Source organism: Emydura macquarii, unplaced genomic scaffold, assembly GCF_026122565.2.
Source record: "Emydura macquarii macquarii isolate MOO-44397 ecotype Brisbane River unplaced genomic scaffold, CSIRO-AGI_Emac_v2 contig_1027, whole genome shotgun sequence".
NCBI classification, from domain to species: Eukaryota; Metazoa; Chordata; order Testudines; family Chelidae; genus Emydura; species Emydura macquarii.
The window spans coordinates 18,967,780-18,986,988 of record NW_027131164.1 but is presented as its reverse complement, the minus strand read 5'-3'; the positions used below and the strand labels follow the sequence as shown (position 1 = coordinate 18,986,988).

Here is a 19,209-nt window from a genome sequence, read left to right as displayed (position 1 = left end):
GTCCCATGACATGGGCCAGCTGCAGTTGTCTCATTGAAGTGTAGACATGCCCATACTGACCTGCCTAACTAGGGCACTAGTTCAGCATTGAAACAGGGGAAGAGTTAAACTTTCTGAATCAATAACATTATTCTCTATTCACTGCCTATTCTAAGGGCTTCCCATCCAAGTACCAGCAGGTCTGATCCTACTTGGTTTGTGAAATCTGATGCAATTACAGCATGAGGTAGTATGGCTGAAGATTTACTCTATAGGCTTGCGCTAGGAATTTATATATGGGTTGCAAGCTTTATTTTATACTAGTGTAAAGTCAGGGCTTATTGTTGTGTTTTAGAAATTGCATACTTCCTTCCATTTCAACAATGCTGTGTCAAATAAAGCTCACAATATTCATACAATTTTCCTTTCATTACCTCTCCAATAAGTTTGTATATGAACATCTTAGCACTATAGTAATCTTGGTACAGTAAATAAATAAAAGCTCTAAAACTACATTTTGAGTGATGTGTCAGTAGGGGGGGAGGGGAAGCAGTAAGCAAGAATAGATAAACCATAGTTAGAATAAAATGACCTGGTTTGTTCTCTGAGGTTTCCTCTTACCATAAGGCATCAAGAAAATCAGACTTAGTTAATATATTTATTTCTTTTAATAGTTTAAAACTGCTTGGTTTGATTCCCCAGGTCCTGCTTTCCTAATTATATTTTTTATAAAATAGTAGGTATGATTTTGTATCTATCACTGTAATTATTATTCTGGAGTAAATACCAGGGTATCTCTTTTAAACTAGACTTACCCTACAATTTTTGCCTGCATAGCTTTATCAAGGAGGTATAATTTTTGACAGACATTTATACGTGCAAAACTGCACTTTTGCCGGTATAGCTTATTTTACTTGGGAGTAAGAGGGGCTGGAATAAGCTATACCAGCAAAAGTGCAGTTTTGCCAGTCAATATAAGATGCACCCTCCCTAGGAGCTCCATGCCAGTATAGATATACTGGCAAAGCCTTTCATATGTAGACCTGACCTTAGTGTAAATAAGTGTTTTTACATTTAACAATTTTGAAGATTCTTTCATGAGTTCCTATCAGGTGAATTTCTAATTTAAGTCAAAAGAGCACAAATTTTGAGGTTCTTTAATTGGACCAAATTCCATCAAATGTATTAATTTCCCAAAAGCAAACTAAAAATTCAGTATAATGGAATCATTATTTTCATAAATGAAATTAACTTTGTTTGTGTCTTGAATTTCAGCTCCCAAATAGAGCAGAAACTATTGTTTGTATATTCTATCCTAAGTGTTGCATCTATTTTCTACAGAAATTATGCCTTGATTATTTCCCTGAGCATTTTTTTAATTGCATGAATCTCCTTATTTAATAAGATTTTGTAATTTATTTTAATTTTTTCCATTTCTAGTTTGAGGCTATTTTCACATCATCATCCCATTCCAACTCCCTTAAATTATGAATCTCCCTTTAAAACAAAATTACAGTCTTTGAGCCATTAGTACACTGCAATGACATCTCCTCTTTCAGGCTTCTTCACAAGATTTGACAGTAGAGACAGGGTTTTAAAGAACATGTATATAAAGCACAATTTTAAAAGAATGTTAAAACTATTTGTAGCCATGTCTCAGGTCCACTTCTCCCAGAGGGAATTGACAAGAGTGAGTGAGCTAAACTTACTAAAACTGTTTCACTATAAAATCAAGAGTAATTGTTATATTTTGGGAGAAGAATTTAAGAAATTGAAATCAGTCACAGTGATGATAAGATAGATAGATAGATAGATAGATAATTAAAGCCAACGTGTCAGGCAAAAACTGCTCAGTTGTTTTTATTTTTTTCTTGTACTAAATATATTAAAATAATGTTTTTGGTCGCAAAGACAAAGATTTGAAAGTTAGAAAATGCCACATTTAAAAGAATCTTACAGATTACAGTTAATCCTTAATTCTGTGCACTTGTAAATTTTAAACAAGTTTAGATATGCAAGCATGCAGTGGGGAAAAAAAAGTATCTTGATGTATGCTAATGCAAACACACCAGTTAAAGTTTCACAGGCAATTGTAAATCTGGCATTTCCTAACTTTCAAATGATTGACTTTGCAACTGAAGTAACTTTTCTTTAACATGGGGTTAATGTAATTTCCTAGGATTTTTAAAAAGAAAATAAGGTGAAAACAAATTATGATATGTAACCTGTAACAAACACAGGCAACATCAGAAGGGCTTGACTGTGAACCTTCAATACCACTGCACAGACTTGTTCCACTTGAGCTACAGGATTTACTAAAATTAGCTGGCAGCAGGACAAGGACTGTTACCCCAGAGGGAAGAATACACTACAAGAACCATGTGCTGGATCCAAAGCGGGAATGGGTGAGCCTGGCCTGGCTCTCTCTTTCCTCCTTCTCTCCACAGCCAGCCTTTGAGACCGGGAAGACCTGCTGACTTGGATGGTGCCCCCAAAAGACAGGTGGGGGCGGGGAGGATTTTTGTGAGCACCATGCACCAGGTTTTGGGCTAGTTGGGAGAAGGGAAGTTTGGTCTGGTTGTCTTTCCCATTCTTACACATACACAAACTGCAGCTGCAGTTGTGGCAGGGATCACAAACTTTAAAAAAAAAAAAAAAAAAAAAAAAAAAGAGTACAAGACACATTCAGGATTGGACTTTTTAAAATATATAGAATGCATTTGTTCACATAGTAACGTATTCAGCTCTCGATAACATGGCCTTATCTAGCCAGGGCAGATTTTTATTTACCATGATGGAGAATTCCTTAATGTCATGTAGATGGTATTCCTCTTTACTATATTAAAAATTGTCATTTTTTTAAAAATGTGTTCACACATTTTGCTTAACAATATTCCATCTGGAAGTTTTTAAACGATGATATGGGAAATGTTTTATGTGCATTTTAGGGGGTGAGTTGTCAGGTTTCCATCATATGATGAATAGGAGAAAAGATTCATATGTAAATAGGAGAAAAGAGCAAGCCAAGAAAAGCTTGTTTCCAGGAACGGAGATTAAGGACAAATGGAGTGAGAATGAATATCAAGACAAGTAGAGTGAGAATGAATATGATGTGATAAAGTTTGCCTTTAATGAACTTTACACTAGCAAGGCGCAGTTTTCACTGTTCTGGCTGAAACAGTGCTAGTTTGAATATAATCTAAAAAAGAGTTAGCTAATTAATCGCATTTAGATTAAAATAAGCAAACTCCATCAATTATATTTCCACCATCCAGGATAAAGATATTACCCTTCTCATAATCCCTATGGCAATTAATCACACTAAAAAGATCTGTATGTTTCTAAATGTGTTTGCATATTATACCTCCTAAAATTTCAGTTGAGAATGCGGTGGATTTGGATGCTATTATTTCAATGAATGACCCAACAGTACTTCTGTTCTGTTTCCCCGTTAGAATTCACTTCCCACAAATACCATTTAAATATAATAAATTAGATATATTACAAGAAATGAGGTGACAATATATACTGTGGTAAACCTTTGAAAATGTGCACACTAACTTATGTGCCAACTCCCATTCGTGCATGCTAACTCTGTCTGTGTATAGAATATGAAGGTATAAGTCAGGATTTGCATATGCATGCTGAAGTTTGTGCTTGTACCATTTAGCATTCACACCATTGATAATTTGGCCTTCTACAGTTTATGGCTAGCCTTCTTATACTAATGCAAATGCAATATCTGAACTCCAAATGGATGGGAAAACCAAACAAAATAGAGAAAGCAACTCTGTTCTTCTAGTTCATCCCTCAGCCAGTGCAGACTTGTTTCTCACCCTGTAATGCTTTGGTTATTTTTAAATTAATTGAAGTGATGGGCCTTCCACCACTTGTCTTGGGGGAGAGTTTTTCACAGTCTAATAGACTCTTTCCATTTTGTACCATTACTCCTAGCTAAATCACTTTGGGCCACCCTGAAGTTTTCCTCCCAATTTATCATAATCTATTAATGTAATTAGTATACTGTTTACTCCTCTTTCAGATAATTAATGAAGATGTTAAGTAAGCCCGTTTAACACTAATCCCTAAGGCAACCATAAGCATTCCTTTAAAATACTTTACAGTGCTGCTTATAGTTCTCTGTACTTATTTTCTTTCAGAAATTTGTCAGTTTGAAATACTATTTTTCATGTACAACTTTGTGAAATATTCCCCCCCTTCCTCCCCCCATGCTTTACTGAAGTCCAGGAATGTTACATTTACTGGTTTTGTGGAAAAAAAAATGATCACATTTGTCTGGCATGCTACTGACTCTTAATTGTTCCATTATCTTTTGAATGGTTAACGATGCTTTTCACTCAAGTGATCTGTGTTTTATAAGGAATTAGTTATGCATAACAAATAATTACTAGGTTCAGTCTCTTTTTCTTATTTTGAAGCTCTACTAGAACATTTGGTTTACCTTTCCCCAGTCGTCTGTTAGTATGAGTATGTCTACATTGTGATAAAAAACCCACAACACTGAGTCTTAGAGCCCGAGTCAGCTGCTCAGGCTTTGGAGCTAAAAATAGCAGTGTAGACATTCAGGTATGGGCCTCAGAGCCTGGGGTCCAACCTGAGCCAAAATGTGTACACTGCAATTTTATAGCCCTGCGATCCCAACTCAGCTGACCTGGGCCAGCTGCAGCCATGCCACGGGTCATTTACTGCAGCCTATACATACGCTTCCTAACAGCTCTATAGAGCTGCATAGGAACTGACACATATTGGGGACAATGTGAAACTGCACCACTGCAAGGAAAGGAATTTTTACCAACTCTGCCTAGCTCAGTGGGGTAGCACATCTATTACTCCATTCCTTCAGGAGGTGATGAATACTCTTGGTGGTGTTCTTCCCATGCACAGGTCTTGTTCTGCAGATGAAGGTCAGGAAGGACCATGTGTCTAGCACTTCTCTATCCCTTCCAGTCCCCTCAGAGGGGGTGTCCTGCACAATGAAAGGACTATGTAGCTTGTATGCTCTCATACCAAGCCTTCCTGATTTACTTTCAAGGTCAGCTTCACTGCTGGAATGAAGTAAATTCAGGATGGCTTCTCCTGTGGTAAAGTCTATACTTTCTAAATTGTGAAACTATCCTTCTCATAGATTAAACTCCTTTTGGTGTGTTTGTTGCCCAAAGATGACTAGATAGTCAGGCATAAAAACAGTATACAGCAGCTGAAAATGGTTTAGTCTTGTAAAGGGAAAAAAAGAATTATAATCAAAATGTCAATAAATAAATGTCAAAATTTTGTATCCACATGCCAGCAAGATCTAGAATATGTCCAGAAGAAGCAAAGCAACATTTTGGGCTCTTTCTATGGAATCTTTCCATTGACTTGAATAAGAGCTATATCAGGCCACTGAAGAACTATTTTATCTCCATTTGTTTTAGAATCTGTGTCGAACAGTGTTTGTAGATGTACTGCTTCTTGTGAAGAAGTGGATATGGTGATGCCTTTATGAGGTTAAAATATACCCATTTGCAGTACTTTTTGCCTTCCAAACTTATGCATTCACCTGCATTTTGTAAAAGATATTCATCTGTCTCATCTTTTCTTACATATTTGTAAGTGGCTGTTGCCTGGCCATCTAAGTGTCCTTTAGCATTTGGTTCAGCACTGACAGTCATGTTGTGTGGAGAGCCATCTTCCATTTTTAACATGAGTTGGAGTATTAATTTTAGGCCATATACTGATCTCAATCAGATATCTCACCAATATCACTAGGAAGTTTGCACAAAAATCAAGTATGCAGTATGGCTTTTACGTAGTATCTAAACATTTATTTATTATTGATAGGTGCCTTATTTTGATGTTCATCATCGCTCAGTGAAAGAATATGCTCATCTTTATGACCACTGCAATCAGGAGGTGTGATTGCGGCATATGTAGGCAACCCAAGCTAGCTTTGATTGATCACACTTGCTAAAAATAGTGGTGGTATGGGTGGTGGGCTGTGTCACCACATATTCCACCGCAGCTACATTGCTATATTTAGTAAAGTAGCTAGATTAGAGGTAGCTGGGTGTGCAGCATTGCCAGAATACGCATATCCTGTGTGTCTGTCCTCCTTTCTTTTGGTTGCATTTCCCTCACTATAGGCTGACTCATAGTTTTTTATGCCGGAGATTGCAAGGTGATTGCTGTTTTTTAATACAAAGTAGGTTAGAACCCAAAAAACATTTATTTTATATTAATAGTATCTACAAGCTGTCATTTAAAATAGATTAATGGAGAAATAATGAAATGTTGCCTAAATACTAACAAAAATCAAGTAAAGTTAGATTAATAAAGTAAAGTACCTATTTTATCCAACAAAAGTAATGGTACCAAATTCACCCTGATGCAACTCCAATGACTTCAGAAATGAAACTATTTTGAATCAAAGCCTCATTGTTTATATTATCAAATCCGGTATGGCAGAAGCTGAGAAAGTACCATGTGGTCAGACTCTTCCTTCCCTCCATCTCACATTCCGAAAATATTAAGTTGGGTGTTATGTTTTTAAAATCTTGAAAGTCTCAGGCCCTGATCTCAAAATCACTCACATATGTGCTTAACTTTAAGCATATGAATAGTCTCAAATAAGACTACCTGGGTACTTAAAGTTAACCACATCTTTGTTTGCAGGATCAGGGTGAGAGTAGCTGACCATCTTCTATGAGACAGTAAATTCCCTGAATGCCCATTGATAACTCAGGTACTCAGAAGTAGGCAAAATTCATCTCACAAAAGAGACAGTTCACATTTGATACAGATTTATTGTGTGCACACTTTCACGGTGTCTTACCTGTAGATTTCATGATGTACAAAATATGCAAATTACTGGTTGAAATAATATGCTGTCTTATTCTTCTGAGCAGAGAGAATTCAAACTTCATCTTAAATGGTCTTATTAAATTCTAGGCACAGCTTCTTTAATTATACCAGTCCCTGTAAATTTGTTCAGGGCAAAAAAAGTTGCTAAGTATCTTCTAGAATTCCTATTTTACTGTCTGAGCAAGACTAATGAAAAATGTGAATCACGCTTTCCACATAATTTAATGAAATCATTCATTAGTAAGAAATGACATTTGTGTTAGATATTAAATGTGCCTGGAAAGTAACTTTCCTAATTTGCTTAAAATTGGTACCAATCTACTTAGCTTCACTGGATGATTCCTGATTGTTATGCCACTGATGTTTTCACAAGAGAAGTAGTTTCAAATGTTACCCTGTTACAAAGAGTGTGCTAAAACAAGTGCTGAAAGCAAATTTTGTCATTACTTAAGTCTTTCACTTAACCTACTGCTTTTGTAACCCCCACAGCTGACCAAACAGGAATGTTATTTATAGGAGATGCAGTAATACAGGTCAGTAAATTGTATATTTATTCCCCTCACATACTTGTTTCATGCATGTTTTAATGTTTGTTTTATTAGATTATTTATATGTTACAAAACTCTTTCCATTCATTTTTAGGTTAATGGCATAAATGTAGAAAGTGCTACCCATGAAGAAGTGGTGAGTTTTATGTAGTTTTCATACTTTGATACCTGATGGAATATTTCAGATGCATATAAAAATAATGCAAATTTGTGGCATTTTGTGTACCCTGTACTTAGTATGGCCCTGAGCACCCATTTCCTTCAATGGGAACTTTGACATTTCCTTCAATGAGAGTTGGATCTCACACTATATCACTACAAAATGAGTACTGCACAAAAAACTACTTAAATTCATAGGAAAAAGATGCTGCAACACAGTCCATATTCCTGATATTATCTTTCTAATGCATGAAAAGTTACTTCCATATAAACCATTCATAAAGCTACTAGTCAGTCTTGAAATTTCATAAAGAATACATGAAGACATTCAGGTGCCTACACATGGATAAACAGTTTCAGTCTTTAAGAACTACTGTTGAAAATATGAACGATATGCATTGTTATTTAGTCTATGATACAGTTGTAAATGTTGAAAAGATAATTTCCATATGCATTCACAATCTAATCTATTGACTAAACTATTGAATAAATATTGAAAGTACTTGTTATGCCCATGTGTTTAAAAAAAAAAAGAAAAAAAAATAGAAAATCTATCTACCATATTAGAGCATTGAGAATATATTGAACTGCCCATTTGATACAATCCATGTGGTTGCAAAGCTCCCATTAACTTCAGTAGTATAGGAACAGGCTCTGAAGTAGGTTCTATAAACAATTTGATTTCTAGCTTTAAGCACTCATATTTGAAAATTAGGTCCTGTGGGAACAGGGGCTCGATCCTGGAAGGTGCTGAGCACCTCAATTTCCACTAAATTCAACAGAAGTGGAGTGACTTGAGATTTTGAAGTAGCGCTCTGCCCTTTGCAGGATTGACTCCTGTTAGCACTGAGTCAGAGAATATGTTTGAGCAATTAGACTTTGCTCTTTACAGAAGCAAGTAACTTTTCTGCCTAATTCAAAAAGAGCAGTATCTTGTTGAAAGCATGGGGATACCTTAGGGGTAAATACTGATGTACAGAGTGAACAGTATCATGTGAAGCTTTGACCTGGTGATAAGACATAACATGACTTTTTATAACTTGCAGGTTCTCTGAGGCAGGGACTATTTTTGTTGTTGTTTGTACACAATGCAGTCCTGTTCTGTCATAGTAGCTTCTAGATATTATAGGAATAAATAATCATGTTAATATACATCACATTGTGTACTTAATAAGAATTATTCAGTCTTACCATAAATGCCTTAGCTTGGCTTTTGGGTATAAAGAATAAAATATTCAGAGTGGAGGGATTGAGCGGAACAGAGAAAACACAACTAATATATGGTAATTTAGAATTTTGGTTCCAGATATAAATAATATGTTAAAAATTATCAGATGTGCAAGAAGATCATTTATTTATTACCAATAATGTATGTACAGGTTAGCTCAAAGGGGAGAGGATTGTTCCATTTTAGTTCAGAAAGTTTCCTAAGAAAAAGTTAAAGATTGTTTTGAACTGGGAATGTAGAAAAATAAAAAAAAATTAAAAATCTGATATATGCCTAATTCCTTTTCCTGTTTTCTGCTGAAGACAACTGATGCTAATTTTTGGGAAGCCCTAATTCCATGTGATTTTTTTTTTATCAGTTTTTGAAAAGTCTTAAAATGAATGGAACTATGATAGACAGAACACAGAACAATGCACTAACTCTTGTTAGAGCATTTATTTTGATAACATTCATGTGGGTATGAAAAAAGGTGGCCATCTGTCAGTGACTTAAATTCTGGGGAAGTATATGATTTCTCATGAGTACATCAGAAAGATTACCTGATTGAGCTTTTGGTTTACTTAAAAGAAAGATTGTCAAAAGAGGTTTCCTTTATTGTTTTGTAGAACTGAGATGGCAAAAGCCTCTGTGTTATCATAATTGAATGGAAGTTTCTCATTGGGGAAAAAACAAATTATCTTATCTTTGTTTCATTGAAAAGGGTATTCTTCTTTAAATGAATTGTGGTTGCGTTCTTATGGAGAAAAAATATAAAACACTGAATTACCCTTTTATTATAGAACACATTACTCTTTTATGTAATTCCTGTCATATACTTGTCAGTGCTTAGATACCATGGTGATAGTCACCTTAGAAATATCTGAGACAGCTGGATAATTGATCAAATGTTATTAAAACCATTACCATTGGAAATCACACATCAGAGTCTAGAAAGCTGATAAGTAAGGAGTTACTACATTTATTTGCAGAAAACTTGACTATCAAACTATATAAAATATTGCCTAAAACAGTAAAGTTTAAAAGCTCCAGACAAGCAATGGGTAATAATACTTACTTTTGCCTTATTTTGCTTATACGTGCATCATGATTATTAGGCCAAATCTTGAGAGGTGCTGAGAACCTGGCATTGTGATCAATGAGCGAGGAGAGTGCTCAGCACCCTAAAGATTTGTCCCATTATTACTGTCATTATTTAATGCATTTCTAAAGCACATATCACCATAATGTGTACTGTCTCCTTAAATTGACATTGTTAGCTATAATACATGTTATTTATCAGCCTGATTCTATGCAAGAGAAAATTGATCTGGTTCATTTTCAAACTACATGCAGCACTTCTCTGGAATCTAACTCAGCACTGTAGTGATTAAAAGTTCTCACCATCTAACAGCTCTTTATTGGCTATGTGAAAATGAATATGACAGCCTAAGTCTAGTTCCTAGTGGACAAGTTATCACATCTCAAAAAACACCTCTACAGCTGGCACTAATGCAACTAACTTTGATAGTCTCATCAGAAAGGCGAAGGACTGAATGGGCAAAGACACTGAACTTCCCTTTTCTTGCCTAAAGATAGTCAGAGGTCAGGGTTAAAGTATTGTCACGTGACCTCGTGGTCTGATTCCTGGTGGATTAGCACAGTCAGGCCAAGTCCCCGAAATGACACAGGTTCAGTAAGCAATAGAACCACAACTGTTTGTTACTGGCAGGGCTCGGTTTTGGACATCAGCACCATGACAAGTTCCCTTTCACCTGAGGCAGGAAGCATACCTCTCCACTGAACTTCTTCACAGAGCTACTTCCCACCAGTTGGGAGGAGCTACACTCTTTAAGGGCTGTTTTGGGAAATGCCAAGAACCAAGATCTCTGATACAGTGTATTGGTGAGGAGGGTTGGAGAAACACTAATGAGAAACCCTAAATAAAATATATAGAAACAATTCTAAGCCGTATTGCCCAAATCTCAGGAGAGGAAAAAGCTTTCTACTTCTAATGGTGAAAGAGAAAACTGCTGATAGAGAGTTTTGCATATACCAGCTACCCACAATTCCTCTAGGAACATTTGGGGAGTCACCATACCTGTACAGGAGCTTGGATTTGTGGGGATTTTGGGCTGTCAGAGAGGCTTGAAGAGGGGACAGTGGTCTGTCCTTGTGGCAAAGAGCTCATTTCCAGTAGCCAGGATTCTGCTGAAGCTTCCTTAAGTGTTCTTGGTTCCATGAGGACTTCACGGTGAGAGACAATGTAGAGGACAGCAGCAGAACTGAGTGCACCCCAGTGCAGCTCTGCCTATGCAGAACCTTAATAAAGCTGAATCACTAAGCTAGGTTAGGTGGTGGTGCCTCAATGTACGACCAGGCAAGTTTCTCTTTTGGGCCTAGAGATAGACCTGCAAATTGGACTCTGGACCACTGCATCTCACTGAGGCAAATCATGAGTGGGATTAGTGCAGGGTGAGGTGATGCAGTCATGGGACTCAGCTGTGGGACATTTCTCACCAGAGGGTAGGAAGGGAGTTAGGTGGACTACTGCCAAGTTGCTGAAAGAGGATTATTTTACTCTATATTTGCATATATATATTCAGTTGCTGTGTTTTCCCATGTTTCTGAGTATGTTCTCTTTACCCTAATAAAGATGTTCTTGTTTGTAAACAGACCCGGAGTACTGGCAAGTGGGGGAATTTCTGCCTGTTAGGGGCAAACAGGGAAGGTTTGTTTCATTTTCCCAGGTTTCTGGGAGGGGTCTTGAGTCAGTTCATTTATTTGTGAAGAGGAACCCTAGATACATTGAACCCTCTTAACCTCCTGGCAGAAGGTTTACACAACACATTTATAATCTCACTTTTATTCTGATCGATTAGTGCCTTGTACAAAGATACTGCATCCTGTTGCAAGGAGCTAAGCCATTTAGGGACGGTGGTTACTGAAACATAGCACATGGTGTCAAATTGGTTTAGTTGTAAACTTTGAAAATAGTTTGCAAGAGTTCTCTTTGTATCTCTCAAAATGTCAGGCCACCTCTCTTAGTCCTAGGGGAACGGTAGCAAGTTTTTCCTTGTTATTCATTTTTACCTTTTCAGAATAATTGCTAGTTCAACCGACACCTGGGGATGAGCTCTGGTCAGCTGGAAACTGTCACATCATCTATCTTTTTTTTTTAAGCTGAAGATTTCTTGTATAACTTCATTTGTAGTTTAGTAACAGGTGTTCACTTTGGTGTTCAGCAGCAGCAATGGGTGAGGAGGCTGGGAGAATCGGGCCAGTTTGGCCTCTGAAGTACATACCCACTCCACAACTGGAGTCCTGGGATTCCCCACCTCAGGATGACTGATGCTGGCAGCACCTCCCTAGGTGGCCTCCTACATCATCACCAGCACTTCCAGGGGTGATTTTTAAAAGCTCACAGCTCCCCTGAAAGCCCAACAGCAACAATAATCCAGCTTCACAATAAACTGCCTTTCCTGTCCTCTTCTACTCCTATTGTCAGAGCTTGCCTTTCTAATATCAACACTTTTAGGGCATGTCTACACTGCCTCACAGTTTAGACTACAGGGTTCCAAATAGGAGTGTGCACCAAAGTGCTTTGCTGTGACTCCCCCATGTGAATGCTGCAAATGCGAACTATAAGGTTCCTGGTTTGCAATGCCCTTAGTCTCCTAGTACTGGTGTTAATTATCTTTTCTCTTGTTACTCATTTGTCCTTTGTCATCTAACTTAGCTTGTCAATTCTACCTTGCCATGCGCCCTGCTTTTATTATTCTGCACCTTATTTTCCCCGTTTTTCCTAGTCTCAACACCTCCCCATGGCAACATTCTTCTCACCTCTCCTCTTGCAATTATCCTGTCATTCTGTCTTCCCATTCCCTGCCACTGTTCCATAGTCACGAGACAACAAGATAAAAAGAACTGAAATATGCACAGGGAATTCTCAGGTTACCAGTAAAGCTAGCTTTGTGTTGGTAGGCAAGCACAAATTGGCCCCAGTGGGGGCCGCAGGAGTGGACCTGTATGTTCATTCCTGCCTTAGGCCCTGATTCAGGAAAGCATCCCTATTCAGAGAAGCACTTAAGCAAGTGCTTCCCATCAAACAAATGGAAGTTATGCGTTTTCGTAATCAAGACCTTAGAAAATATAAAATGGAGTTGGCTTATACAGGAATGCGATCTTAGACATACTTTAGCAATTTCCAGAATTATATGTCTTTGTTTACTTTATCTGGATGACATTCATTATTGGGTAGCTGAGAGTACACTAAACAAAAAAGAAACAATTCCAAGGGAAGATCAGAAATTGCATTATAAACTTGGTGTAGTCTGTGCATTGGGACAGTGTATGGTTTCATTATCGCACCATCAAAAGACACAGGTCTAATCCATCAAATCATGACAGCCTTCAGAAACTATGGATATTGGTGAAAGACTGGATGTATTCCAAGTGAGTTTACAATTGCTGCAGATAATTTTGAAAGCTTCAGTTCAAGAATGTTGATGACTGAAAGAAAAATTGAAAACATAGAGGTGAAGTTTGATGGAAATGATACTGTTATAATAAATAGTACAGAGACTGTGAAGTACTGAAAATAACTGAATATCCATGAAAATAAGGTTATTTTTAGAAATATGATTGGTGGGGATTCAGAGGTGTGAAGACAGGAAATGGTGATACTGTTTTTGTTTTGATTGAGCTGATGAAGGATTATTTTGCCTCCACAATGGCTAATCAGATCATCACCTTATATGGTACAAACACCTTCTGATAAAATATATTCGAAAACTGGAATATAAATATAATTGCCTCTTTCACGGTTTAAGGCCCTTATTTTACCCTCATATCAGTCTTTTTCTTGCTTGGCATTGGAAGTCATGTATGTTTATTAAAACAAGGAATGAATATGCATTGTTTCCTCTTTAATACTTTATTTTAAAGCCTCAGCCTGTAAAACCATTTTACTTCTGTATGCATCAGTGGTTATTTCCTAGAAAAAGCAAAAATGACAATCTTTAATTTTGCTCATTTGCAGCCTAGTTCAACCCCTTTGAAGTCAATGAAGAGATTCCTATTGACATCAGTGGAACTGAGTCAGGCCTTTTGATACCACATAAGTAATGTTTGTCAGAGTCTTCCTTTCACCTCAGAGCTCATTGCCTTGTCAGCTTCTGTCACTGGAGAGATTGAGGCTATGTTTACACTGATGGCAGCAAAGTTGCCTCCATCAGATCGACCTTTCTGATTCGATTGGGTGGTCAGTGAAGACCCGCTCAATTGATCCAGAAGTCGATGCTGTAAAACCACCCCCTCAAGTGGCGCAGTGCAGTGGAGAGGCTGCGCAGAAGGGAAGCACAGCAGTCGACGGGAGTTATGCAAGCTACTCTGTGTAGCATGCGTAACTCCCGTCAACTGCCACCAAATCGCCAGGTAAGTGTAGACCAGGGCTGAGAGAGTGCCACATTCACTGTTCTGTTCTCTGTAATGTTACTTTGGATGTAATTAGTGTGTTAGAGAGGTCTGGGGAAGGTGGGGAAGAGTACGTTTACATGACAATTCTAAAGGATTCTTTGACAAGACTGTCATTAAATTTGTTTATATTTAGTTTTAGACAATTGTCAGATCATTGTCAGCAAAACTCATTGTTGCACCGGGCTCCTATCAGCAATCAGTGGCAATTTACCAGTGAGACACAGTAACACCCAATTTGAGTGATTGCAATTTAATGAGAACAGGCTCATTATAGCTAATACAATACTTAATTTAATACTATTACAATGCTATATTCACAAAACCCATAGAGATAAGTTCTCACCCTTCAGGAAACTTCATCAGATGGCCAATCTGGCAGAATTCCTGCTGGATTCAGGTGGCAGAACGCACACACCTAGCAGCCCAAGCACACTATTTTTATAGTCCATTTGTACACAACCACTGTGGCTGATACGTAGCAGCTGACAACATCTCATGGCTGTTCCTTATCGGTGTTCCATCTACTTTTCCAGCGTTCTTCAACATGTCCATGTTAATCTTTAGTTATTTACTATTATTTAAATTATTCATACTATCAAAAATTAACTATTATAATACCAAACAGAACATAACTCTCTTTCTCTGGCTAAAACTATTTGGCTATCATATTACTCATAGGGATGTTCAGATGCAAGGTTGCATTTCCTAAATGCTTTTCCTTTTTGATATAGGCAGCTGGCTTGTGAATATATAAATGGTCAGTAGTTAAAAGGCTGCCAGCACACAGTCCGCAAAATGTGGTCAGTATTGCAGGACAGAACCAAGCCCATGACCTACACTCATGTCCATTCAAATAATTCCATATCTTAGAACAGTGGTTCTAAACCAGGGGTATGCATACCCCTGGTGGTACAAAGAGTCTTCCAGGGGATACATCAACTCATCTAGATATTTGCCTAGTTTTACAGCAACCTACATAAAAAAGCACTAGCAAAGTACACGTTAAAATTTCATACAGACAGTGACTTGTTTATACTGCTCTATATACTATTCACTGAAATGTACGTACAATATTTTTATTCCAGTTGATTTATTTTGTAATTATATGGTTAAAATGAGAAAGTAAGCAATTTTTCAGTAATCTTGTGCTATGACATTTTTGTATTTTTATGTCTGATTTTGAAAGCAAGTAGTTTTCAAGTGATTAAACTTGGGATATGCAAGACGAATCAGACTCCTGAAAGGCTGAAAAGGTTGTGAGCCACTGTCTTAGAAAAGTCTGTAGTATGTCAAACTATGCTGTGTCACCACCATTAACCCACAGCCCACATATTGTGGGAATGTAGTCAGAAATTGTATATGTATGGGCATATAGTGATGAGATGTATTTAATATAGCTGGTTGAATAATATGTTGTTCATTTTTTCCATGAAATAATTATTCATGACTAAATTTCTCCATTATTTGACCAGCTCTACTATTAAAGATACCATAATGCAGTAACATTTCATAGAGGACTCTCTTTAAAGTTGAGCTGTAACAGAGTATACTGGCCTTGTGAAGTCCGAGGAGAAGTTTCAGGGTGAAGCTAACCTATTTTAGTCGTTCTGCAATAAGTAAAGATAAAGAATGATAAAGGCAAATGGTGTGGGTATGTCTTGACTGCAGACATACTTTGGGCTCTTGCCTGAGTTTTAGCCCAAATCCCTCTACACAAAAATAATTCTTTTACCTAGGTCCCAGGATAATAGCTAGTATCTGGAAAATCGCCAGACAACTGTTCTCTTTGGGTCCTGGGACCAGGGGCCTTATAATGTAGGACAAGGCAGGGCAGGGTACTATGTCTCTGCCAACCAGGGCAAGTCTGGAAATCAGGGCATCATATAATCTCCCTTCTTCCTCAGAGGAGGGAAAACACTGGTAAGAAGACTGCTTGCTAACCTCTCCCAGGCCAAGGAGAATGAGACTGAATTTGGTTGACTATGACTGTGGAGGAGCACTGCATAATTCCCCACCTAAAGAGGATTGCCTGGGGAGAAAGGGATGTTTGATTGTGAAGATTTTTGTTTTAAGTTTTATGTATTTGAAAAGCTTTGCTGCTAGTTCTGACAGAGCTGAGTGAAGGTAATTTAAAGGGCCAGTTTGATGAAGCCAGTCATGACCGCTGCATTGGTGCTATAGAATACTCAGCATTTACTACTCCAGGTAAAACTGATAACCATGGTAAGTTTCAGAACTTAAGAGGAATTAACATGGTATCATAATTGCTGTGGAACTATAAAATCTGAAAGTTGTTAGCATCCACAGTATATGCTGTGTCAATCTGTGTAAAATTTCAGCGTGTACTAGGAAAGGGCATCCATTCTCCCCTTAATGTGTGTTTATAATTTTGATTAGTATTAATTTTTATGGGAATGTGTTAACTATGTTGGAAAATATGGGTTAGGACCTCAGCTTTTCTCCCAAACTAAACTGAAATCTACTGCACAAGCAGTCACAAGTGAAATGTTCACTCAGTTTTGTGATTCCTATTAGAGACAATCTAGACCCTTTACTCAATCCTCCTCAAGTGTCTCAAGGTTTTTGTATTTCAGATAAAACCTTGATCCTGTACCCAGAACACAAATACTACTGAGTTTTGCAAAACCAAAGCTCCACTTTCTTGACCTATCTTCGGTCTTTATTCTGTTTGACTATCTTGGGACCAATCGTGACATCCTAATTCTGTTTTTAACTCAACCCAGACATAGTCAAAGTCCTCACTATTGCCAGTTTTAATTCAGAAGAAAAATGAATAAGGACTTCAAGTCTTGGTATCTTACTTGTATAAGTCAGAAATATCAAGAATTTGAAAACTTTTTGGGGGGAGGGGAGAAAGGACAACTATTATTCCATTATCACTTTATAGTAAATGGAAAATTCATAAACATTTTGCCTTTTCTGTGTTGTTTTCAATTTTGGACATATTGTGTTGATGAATGCAGTGTTCCTTTAAGCCTTGTTTTAATGAGTGTCTATTTTTGATTTTAGAGTATATTCTAAAGGAGAATATCTGAAAATCATTCTACTATAATTGTAGCATACAAATTCACAGGCGATTTTTTTTCTTTTTGGTTGGTGTTCATAAGATTTATCTGTCAATATTTCTTAGGAAATATATATCTTAATTTAGTTCTGTAATAGCTAAAATTAAGTGTGACATTATGTCAAATTTTGGTGAACTGGAGTAGGTTCTGGAATATGATAATGCTGGATAGTGGATGGTAAAAAACATTAATCTTAACATTAAAATATGAACTATTTTTGGAAGCTACATGCAAAGTGACAGCTGATTCTGCAGGTCTCAGATAATCTCTCTACCTGATTAGCTAAGTATGACTGCTGGAGCAAATTCAAAATTTTTACACTAAAGAAAACTGTACTGTTGAGCTTACAGAGATCCCTGGTTTTAAAATTAAAAGTGACAATCAAAACCATTACAGGTTTGTATTCCATGCCTCAGTGACCTCACTGGAACTCAAATTCAGAGATTTTATGAAGGTTGCTAATTTGCTAACACTCAACTAAATCAGGAGAAAAAATTAGGTCCCAAATTCTGCAAATGCTTAAATTTTAAGGGCACAAATGGTCCCATTGAAGTTAAATAGCTAAGGTTTACCTTTTGAAGAAATTAGGTTAACCATGGTACATAAAAATGTACTGTAATTCCCAATAGTGATAAACTGTATATTCTGAACTAATTTGCAGTATATTACATAACATGTAAAGATTTATCAATTCTACTACATAAAATAGAAAAGGCGGGAATGAGCATCTAAGTTACAGAAAGCAGAACAATAACTCTTCTTATAACAGGTGATTATATACTACACAGAATAACTGTTTTTCCTTCATGTAGTAAGCTATCCTGTTTTTGAATATAATTTAATTATTTCATAAATATAGTAATCTAAGTTAAAATGTTATGCCCAGATCCTGAAAACTCTTATGCATGTTCCTTAACTTTAGGTACAATAGTAGTCCCCTTGAAGTGACTCAAAACAGAAATAATTGCTGTGGAAAGAAAGGACAGACCAAGAAGCAGTGGGACTAGTCATGGATCTTTCAAACACAAAATTGTGAGGCCTATGTTCAAGAAAGCAACTCTTTATCATGTCAGTCTCATGAGTTATTTCCCTGTTTCAAATAGAGGTAAATTATTGAGAAAATTAAAGTAAGGCAATGCTGGCAATTTCTTGAGGCCTCAGATCTCTTTAGCCCCTTTCAGTCTGGTTTTAGAACTGGTTATGGTATGGAGACCCTGTTTGTCTTGTTCAATGATAATCTCATAACAGGCAAAGATCAGTGGTGAAATCTTGTCCCTGATGAGGTCGGTAGCAAAATTCCCAATAACTACTGTGAGACCAGGACTTCACCCCAAGTCCCTGTGTTGGTTATTTTAGGTCTGTCAGATGTCTTTGATCATACTGATTATTGAAAAAACAACGAGAGTCCTATAGCACTTTAAAGACTAACAAATTTAATTTCTGCAGGCATAAGCTTTCGTGGGCTGTAACCCACTTCATCAGACATCTGACAAAGTGGGTTACAGCCCACGAAAGCTTATACCTGCAGAAATTAAATTTTTTAGTCTTTAAAGTGCTACAGGACTCTCGTTGTTTTTGCTGTATACAGACTAACGTGGCTACCCCTCTGGAACTGATTATTGAGATTTTTTTTTGTTTTTTACCTGTCTGGCAGGGGTTGATAAAGTCGCTTTTGATAGAGGACTGTGACAGAGTGCTAGTTGTAACGCCCTGGTTACAGAGGTTGCTGAGACATGGAAAGCTGCAGGCTTAATTGGCGCAATCAACCAGTTTCTAGTAGGGGTCACTGACAATTGATGGTAATTGCTGGGCTAATGAGACAATTATCTGAGTAATTGGGAGGACATATGATGGGGGAACAGGAAGCAAGAGGAAGCTCAGAGGGTAAGTAGAA

The 19,209-nt window shown here is 37.2% G+C and overlaps 1 protein-coding gene across 1 annotated transcript in view; it reads left to right on the top strand.

Moving 5' to 3' along the window:
- Positions 1-19,209, top strand: part of SNTG2 (syntrophin gamma 2) — a 429,181-nt gene that overhangs the window by 235,489 nt on the left and 174,483 nt on the right. The window contains exons 5-6 of the mRNA XM_067544886.1: positions 7,330-7,373; positions 7,483-7,524. Of these exons, the coding sequence (XP_067400987.1) occupies positions 7,330-7,373; positions 7,483-7,524 (86 nt within the window). The remainder of the gene's footprint in view (positions 1-7,329; positions 7,374-7,482; positions 7,525-19,209) is intronic.